The sequence below is a fragment of the Bison bison genome, unplaced genomic scaffold (assembly GCF_000754665.1).
Source record: "Bison bison bison isolate TAMUID 2011002044 unplaced genomic scaffold, Bison_UMD1.0 scf7180017864143, whole genome shotgun sequence".
Taxonomy (NCBI): Eukaryota; Metazoa; Chordata; class Mammalia; order Artiodactyla; family Bovidae; genus Bison; species Bison bison.
In genome coordinates, this window is record NW_011494715.1 from 8,549,978 (window position 1) to 8,559,006 (window position 9,029).

At 48.5% G+C, this 9,029-nt stretch overlaps 1 protein-coding gene across 1 annotated transcript in view; it reads right to left on the reverse strand.

The window, feature by feature from the left end:
• Positions 1–550: 550 nt before the first annotated feature.
• The window catches only part of BCAS1 (breast carcinoma amplified sequence 1), a 101,686-nt gene continuing 93,207 nt past the window's right edge, over positions 551–9,029 (reverse strand). The window contains exons 12-13 of the mRNA XM_010840298.1: positions 3,163–3,432; positions 551–1,718 (exon numbers count right to left, since the gene is read on the reverse strand). Coding sequence (XP_010838600.1) covers positions 1,644–1,718; positions 3,163–3,432 — 345 coding nt within the window. The 3' untranslated portion in view covers positions 551–1,643. The remainder of the gene's footprint in view (positions 1,719–3,162; positions 3,433–9,029) is intronic.

Sequence of the window (9,029 nt, forward strand, 5' to 3'; positions counted from 1 at the left end):
TGCATCTGTGCGTGTAAATACACACCTGCTCTATGTGTCACTTGTGGGCACTCCGACTGACTCTTAACCTCCAGCCCGAGGGATCCCAGCTTCTCAGCTCAACTGTAGGAGCGTGCCTGGCCCAACACCTCCCAGGGTGGTCCATGGCTCTCCAACAAGGGGACAGAGGCCAGCCTCCTTGCCTGTAGTAGAACCAACTTTGTGGTACGAATCACACTCCAGGGCCCCCTGGGAGACCGAACGAAACTCCGCTCCAGCTGAGACCAGACCCTGCGCTGTCTTCCTCTTCCTCCCTTTCCTCTGGGAGCCTGCCTTCAGGCTCGCACCTGCACTGAGTCTCTGTGTCAGGCTCTGCTCTGTCAGTGTGGCCAGAGGCAGTGAGTATATGTTACACATCTGTGTGTGCACATGCCCACGTATGAGGAAATCGAGGAAGATCTGGGAGAGGAAATAAGACGGGGAAGCATCGATTTTCTGACATGGAAGATAAAGCCATCTCAGACAGAGAGACGAGACCTGCTTTAAAAGCTGAACATTAAAAGATCGTTCAGATGTCAACGTATTTTTTTTTATTAAATCAGAAAAAGATACAGTATACAGGATATCAGTCAATCATATGGCTAGGTTTTGAACTACATTTTAATACACCATGGTCCTATGTACTCCTCTGTACAAGTATTAAAGAAAACTCAGGTATTTGAATAATCTTCTGTAAATTTTTATTATTAACTGGGGTTATGGGAGGGTTTTATCAGAGCACATCCTGAGAACATTAGGAAATTACAGACAGACTTGAGATAAGTGTCAGACAGAACAGATGAAGCAAGCCCCTCAGCCATCTGAGAAACATTAATAATGTAAGATTGCAGAGACCAAATCTTTGTTAGGGACACGGATGCAGGAGGAAAACGGAGACCTTGGCGCCCCCTAGTGTTGCAAAAGTAAACTCGCAACGTATTTTATTTGGTTTGGTTTGGGTTTTCTTTTTTTTTTTTGAAGTTGTAATCCTCGCCCTTGTCGCTGAGCCTCAAAAAGCAACTGTTTTTCCAAATCATGTCAAGTCCTCTCCAGTCAATCTTTTCCCTCTCGTCCATAACGTTCAAGGACCCTATTTGAAAAACAACTCTTATTCATTCCTTTGTCATTCCCCACACATTCCATTCCAGAAAATTGGCAACCTCCCAACAACACACAGCCCACGGTCTCCCTCCTTGAAACGTGAACTTAAACAAACGGATTTTCGCCTCTCCTCTTCAAGCCGAGAGGATGAGCACGCCTTGACTACAAAGCTTAATTCCTTCCAGCAGTCTTTTCCGTTCTGCAACTTACTTGCCCCTCGCCATTTTTCATAACTTAACCAGAATGCAGTCCTCTCTGCCCCTCCCCAAACCTGCTTGGGACCCATCTTCAGACCTGGCTAGTTAACCTGCTAAGCCATCTTTTCAGTTATTTACCAGGGAAGACTGGACCAGAGACGTAAATAATACACCTCAATATACAACAGCTCAGGCTTAATTCGGAGACAGACTTTCATGGGATGGCCATCAGAAGAAAAAATATACAGATGGAGAGGGTTTGGGGGGAAACAGAGTCGGGAGGAGACATCTCGGTGGCGGAACCTGATGGGAGCCGTGAAGATTTGTTTACTTGGATTTGCCCGCTGGTCCGATGGACACGGGGTCTGTTTGCACTTGAGCATCCAACATCCGCTTCAGTCCCTGGAGGAAATAACAAAAGAACGTGAAGATCTGTCATGTCAACAATAGCAATCACCAGTTATTTAGCATTTTATGCCAGGTGCTGTCCTAAATAAATACGCCGTATTCGTGGGTGGTGGGTAAGAGAATGGTCTCCGGTGAGCTGCCCGAGCTCCATGCCTGTGTATATTCCTTTCTAGCTTTGTGAAATCTTGGACAAATGACTGAACTCTCTGTGCTTCAGTTTCCTCATCTTTAGAATAAAAGGCATGACATTTATCTCAACGAAGGTGATGACATGTATCTCAGAGAGCTGTTCTAAGACAAGGCGAGTCCTGGCTTATGATGTGCTAAGAACAGTACCTGGGGATGTGGGGGTGGTGTAGAAAACCGTCCCCAGGTAGATCTAATTTCCATCAACCCTCTGTTCACTTTCTAACCGTATTGGCTGTTTACTTTGCTTACAAAACGTATCTCTGCAAAGTTCTCATGTAACACCAAGCAGGCTGCTTTCTATCTGAATCCGAGCAGGTAAAGGAGGACGAGAGAGGGGCCAGAATGAAGGCCGCCACCAGGAGGGCAAAGGTCACTTGGGGAGCGGCTGGCGCTGTAGCTTCTGGGGAGGGAGGCTGGGCTGGGAGGGGCCGAGGGCAGCTGGAGGCTCCTTTTCCGTAGGTGACGAGGTGGCAATGGTTCCCTGACTGGTGACGGGCCTGCTGCTAGCATTGCCCTCTCAGGAGAGGGGTCAGGCAACCCCCGGGGAAACGTGCCCAGCCTGGAAGCCCTCGGGGCTGGACTGGATCCTTGCAAAGTGGCAGGAAAGCCCTCCCTTCTTCACCACTGTTGGAGTCTCGTGACAACAGGAAGATGGAGGGATTAAGGAAGAAGCGTTTCTACCCCAAAGGGATGTTGCCATCATTAAAGAGGTGACGAATGCAAGGAAGCCTGGCCTCAGACAAAGGGCTCGGTGGCGTGAACAAGACTTAGTGTCTACCCACCGCTCACCATCTCTGCGGGCATCACGGTGCCAAAGCGCCATCAGCGCTCCAAGGCGGTCCGAGAAGCGTGCTGCCTGACTGTCTCTTCTGCTGCGGCCCCTCTTTGGCCATTTCTGCACTGTAGCAGCAAACCAGCCCAGGAAGGCTATAAGCAAGGGTCCAGCGTTTCCTGGCTGAACAGCTGGAATAGCTTCCCTGCTCACGTGGGAGCGGGCCAGTACTCTGCGCAGCCCGCACAGCTGGCTGAGCTGCCCACGGCCCGAAACGGAGCTCCTGTTTTCCGCCCTGCGCCAGCACCTCACGCACCTGCACACACTGGGCTCTCTGCCCCTGGCCCCCAGCAGGCGCTCAGGGTTTGTCTGGCAAAGGTCTGGCCACCTGGTGGCCAGCCAGCTGGTCGCCTTTGGAGGCGGGACCCACAGCCGGGGCCCAAAAGCCCCGAGAGGGGAGGCGCCCCGACTACCCACCAGGCCCTTGAAGAAGCCCCCGAGGGACTGCCGCCGCTTCTCGGGTCTCTTCTGGGGCTTGTCCCCGTTCGGCAGCGAGTTCGCCTCCGCGGCAGCCGGCTCCACGCCCAGGGCCGGCTCTTTGGCTTCCTGCCTGTTGCCCTTCTGCTTGTTGGTCTCCGCGGCTGCCTTCTTGTCCTTGGACGGGCCCTCTTTGCCTTTCTGGCCTGCAGCTGCAGCTGCCGCTTCCGGCTGTGGCGGAGCGACCACCTTCTCCGTGGGGTCCGAGGTCTAGAGCAAGTTCAAACAAAGTGCATTTTTAGTGGCGGCAAGACAACACTCAGGAGCAGGTGAATAAATACGTTCAGACAGAGATGTTCAAAGGTTGGATGGTGTCTGTGTACCTGTGAGTCCTGGATGAGATGGAAAAAAATAAGAAAAGATGTGTAAATACTTTCATGGTATGAAATCACAGAGGGGACATTTATTTACCAATCTGATCATTCATTCACTGATGAATGCTTCTCTGGCAAGCATTTTTTACTCCTTCTAGAACTACAAGCTGGGTTTTCCTTGGAGAACCACTCTTCCCTCTGGTTTATTCCCTGTGGTTTTCACACCTAATTTCATCCTTGGACAAGGACACGTGACCCAGACCTGGCCAACCAGAGCATTGTGTATGACGGAGCTGCTGGGATTGGTTCGGACTGGCCAAACACAGCTAAACCTGAGCTGATCTCAAAGCTTTGCCAAAACAAGCGAGAGAGAGGTCTGTTCCCTTTCCTTTGAGCCGGAAGCTGTGAAGATAAAAGCCTGGAGCTTCAGGAACTGTCAACACTTCTAGGAAAAAAATCTGCTTGAAAAAGAAACCCGGGGACACAGAGGAAAAGCAGAGATGAGAGCTGAAGAGCGAGAAAGGGAGAAAGACCCCACGTAGCGCTGCCATCGCATATGCCCCGATCTAGCTGTTCCTGAAGCCCCCTTTTCGCATGAGCCGGCTGTGAGAGGCTTTCTCCCACTTGCACCACGTGTGCCTTTCCTTGGGTACGCCTCCTCTTCTCTACATGATTGTCTCCCTTAATCTCTGGTGTGACACTGCCACTTCATAAAACAGCAGTAAAAGAAGGCAATTGTTTTATTTGTAGTTTTGAATGGACATATTTTCATGGTAAAACGCAATGTTCGCAATCCTACTTGGTTCCTATGGTTTGGAGGACTGAGGCTGCAAAATCCAAAATTCTAGGTAAATTACAGACGACCAAAAATCTGTTAGGAGGTCAAAGCCTTTTCCCCACAGTTCACTTGAACTGAAATGACACTGGGGGCCATACAGATAAAATAAAAATATGAAAGAGGCTAAGGGTTGGGATAATCAGTGCTGACCTTATCTCCCCACTTGTAAAAGGCTGACTTTATTTTTGGGGGCTCCAAAATCACTGCAGATGGTGACTGCAGCCATGAAATTAAAAGACGCCTACTCCTTGGAAGGAAAGTTATGACCAACCTAGACAGCATATTAAAAAGCAGAGACATTACTTTGCCAACAAAGGTCCGTCTAGTCAAGGCTATGGTTTTTCCTGTGGTCATGTATGGATGTGAGAGTTGGACTGTAAAGAAAGCTGAGTGCTGAAGAATTGATGCTTTTGAACTGTGGTGTTGGAGAAGACTCTTGAGAGTCCCTTGGACTGCAAGGAGATCCAACCAGTCCATCCTAAAGGAGATCAGTCCTGGGTGTTCATTGGAAGGACTGATGTTGAAGCTAAAACTCCAATACTTTGACCACCTGATTCGAAGAGCTGACTCATTGGAAAAGACTCTGATACTGGGAAAGATTGACAGCAGGAGGGGAAGGGGACGACACAGGATGAGATGGCTGGATGGCATCACCGACTCAATGGACATGAGTTTGAGCAAGCTCCGGGAGTTGGTGATGGACAGGGAGGCCTGGCGTGCTGCGGCTCTTGGGGTTGCAAAGAGTCGGACACAACTGAGTGACTGAACTGAACTGAAAAGCCACCTAAGGCCAAAGAAATATTTCTCTAGTGTAAGAAAAACAGTTCAAGCAATGCTGGCCTAGATGTTGGGGAGACAGATCGGAGCAGGGGAGACTGTGGTGAGCTGAAGGTCAGATGCCTTGTTTAAAAGGGCAACAGCTGCTCAGATCCACCAAAGATATGATTAGATTATAGCTCGGCACTGTCAGATCTTCTGTTGTTTTTCAGTGGAAACTTGAACTCGAATTACAGTAAATGCAAAATATGTTTATTTAAAAATACTGACAGCAGAAGCTTTAAAGCCCTGTTGACAGCAAACAACCACAGCGCAATTATTGCTGCGGCTGCATTTGGCCCACAGGGTCCACATTCACAACTTGTGACTCATAAAACTTGGGTCACAGAGCTTCTACAGCAATGTGGGAGTTTTGATTCAGAAGGTAGAGAGTAATCATTTCACATCAGTGGATCGATCAAACACACCTCTTAGACATGAGCAAGAAGACAGAGAAAAATTTCCAGGTCCTGAAGCCTTCCCCAGACTGCAGCACCCTGGAGGAAGGGATTCCTCGGAGCAAAGCCTCAGGCATCCAGGGCTCCCCAAGCAGCTGCTGTACCAGCACACCTCATGAGCGTTTCTGTCGGATCCCAGCTGCCTAAGTTGTAGCAGATGCTCAGATGTCAAGTATGACAGGCACCCAGAGCAGACACTCGCCTTACAAGGAGGCAGACACCCCCAGCACGCTGCTCTGCAGAAAGGCAGAAACCAGCAACCCTGCCACCCATGTTCCCACACCCCGTTAACTGGCTTTGCCCCACAGAGGATTTTAAGACACAGCGAGTAACTGAGAGCTCAGTGTCTGGAGTCAACAGAACATGGCGTGGCTCTGGTTCATCACATCCTTGCTGAGTGACCGGGAATAAACGGTGTGACCTCTCAGCTTCCTCTTCTGGATAGGAGTAACAATAGAGCAACGGAATCGTACCTCATGACGCTGTGAGGACTGCAGCAGCTGGTGATGGAAAGCCCACGGAGGACGTGGTGCCTGGGTGCCCAACACAAAGGGGGCAACTGTCTTGGCCTCTCTGGGCGTGAGGGCGTTCCAGGACATGGAACTTACAGCTTTAAAACCAGGAAGTTAAGTGTGCTCGGTTGTGTCCGACTCTGCGACCGCATGGACTGTAGCCCGCTGGGCTCCTCCGTCCATGGGATTCTGCAGGCAGAAATACTGGAGTGGGTTGCTATTTCCTCCTCCAGGGAAACTTCCCGACTCAGGGATCGAACCCATGTCTCTTGAGTCTCCTTCGTTGCAGGTGGATTCTTTACTGCTAGCTCCACCTGGGAAGCCCCCACACCAGGAAAGTCCTGGGCAGACTGGGACGAATTGGTCCTCCTGGCTTAACACTCATCGGTGGCTTTGAGGGATGGGAGGTCCCAGTGCCGGGTACAGAGGAGGTGCTCGGGGAATACTTGCTGGATCGGGTGCCCCTGTGCCTCACTGGCCTCGTCCTGGCCCTGTTCATTCTGCTACGGCCACCGGGGGCTTTTCTCCCTTGCAGAAGCTGACTCTGAAAGCGGAGCCTCCTCCTGGCTACGCTGCTGCTCGGGGTGTCTCAGGGATTCAGGGGCCGCGTCTTTTCCATCAGGTCTCAGCTTAGCTGTGCTCCTTGGAGACGCAGCCCCAGCTGAGAGAGTCTGAGGAAGCCTGACCCCCTTCTTGGGGAACACTGCTGAGTTTTCTTTATGTTTGGGATTTCTTTGCTCATGTGGAAGTGTTCTGACTCCCTCTGATGGAAGGGAAGCTCTAGAGGATAAGACTCCTCTGAGTTTCTTCTATCGCTCTATATCCAGCACCTCGCCTGACACATGGTAAGTCTGGAATGAATGGCCAGCAACTGGCCTTCCCAATGTTTCCAAAACATTTCCCTTAGCTCATCACTCAGGTGTGAAGTGGGGCGTCCCCACAAACAGCTCTCCTTTGACACTGTGTTTTTTTTTTTTAAGAAAGGAGCCTTCAGTGGGTCATGTCTATTTACCACATGGTTACGCCATCCCTATTAGCTTAATTAAAAAAAAATAGCTTAGAAGCTAAATTTGGAAACAATACATGGCTGAGTCCTTTCCTTCAAAATGAGCTAAGAGTCTGAACAGTGTATGATTGCTTTGTCATGAAATGCAGAAGATTTAGAATCTTTGCTTGGGGTTTGACCCTATACATTCTGAAAATTTATAACAAAACTTATTCACATCTGAATCATCTGAGTGTGTCCCCTCCTAGAACCCAGGGACGTTGGCAGGAAGCTGGAGGACAAGATCATCAGAAGGTCCCATTTGATTCAGACACTGGAAGCCAAGCCAGGCTGGGAATTCCTTGTGCTTTCTCTTTGTGGAAGCATCAGTTAAGGCTTTTATACCTCAGAGAGGGAGAATCTAAAAGGAGCAGAGACTGTCTACCCCTCCTCCTAAAATTAAGCTAAACATTTGTCATCTCCCAATACTACACACAAATATTCTCATGTCTGTATCCAAGACCCTGGAAAACAGAACTCTCGAAACATTCCTAGATGAGTGTAAATAGAATGACATTTCCAGCTCGTTCAGATCTCCAGTGACTACAGTCAGATTGTAGAATCAAAATGATGGGCATAACTGATTCACTGTCAGATTCCAGACAAAATGTACAAACACATGTAAATATTCCATAGTGAACAACAGAAGTTTATCATGTTTCCAAGACAGTACCCTTTGGGATTTTTAGTTCCAAAGGGGTCTAGAATATAGGTTTGGAGGAAGGGTGGGTATAGTAGTCAGTTAAAAAAGAAAGATAAAAACAATGTGAATGCTGTAAAAGGCAATATATTACATGTTGAAATGTGTAAAAGAAACCAACTATTATGGAAGTATAAATAATAAATTATTTAGTAATTGCTAGAATGTGTTTTTGTGTATGAACAACATTACAGGGTAGTAATTTATCGTCAGAAGCCATAATAGTAATGAAACAGCAGCAGAGGGTGTGACTTTATAAGCTGAAGTCCTAACCAGTGTGAAAGTGTGTGGAGTAAGGAAGAATTGGGTTGGCCAAACATTCGTTCAGGTTCTTCTGTAAGATATTACAGCAACTACAATCCAGTGACTCCTCTCCACCAGGAATGTTCTACGTGCTCCACACGTATAGATCCATCCAAATATGACAGCCCTATAAAGCAGTGCGTTTCCTAGCCCCATTATACAGATGAGGAAACTGAGGCCTGGAGGGATTGGTAACTTGCCTTTAGTCACACAACCGAAAAACAGCTGAGCCAGGATTCAAACCCAGGCAGTCTGAAGCCTGCAGCCCATACACTTAACCATGTCTCCGTATCACCAAAATTAGAAGAAGAATATTGATGACATTTTTTTGGAGGTATATTTCTAAGTTAAGAAAGAGTACAGATTATAAAATAGGATGTTGAGCGTGAAATGATTCCCATTGGGGAAAAAAAGGATATGTACAGTTATACAAACATAACTGTTTCTCCAGGATAGAGAAAATGATAGAAACAGCCCGCATGACCCCACGTCTTCCACTCATCTATTCCAGAAGTAGCTGCTACTGTGTACCAGGCACCATGCAGTGTGATAAAAAAAAAAACAAAAACAGGTCCCTGGTCCCTTCCTTGCTCCACAAGTGCCCCAGACAGGGGTGGGAAGGGGAAGGGAGACAGACGACTAGCGGACAGACGACTTCCTGCAACGTGTGATGAGTGCCATGGAGTAAAAGAACGGGGTGCAGAGACGATGGGTGGGAAGCCATGAAGTAAAAGAACGGGGTACAGAGACGATGGGTGGAAAGGGAACAGGTTTTTGAGGAGGTGACGTTTAAGCCAAGATGTGAAGGACGAGGAGGAATT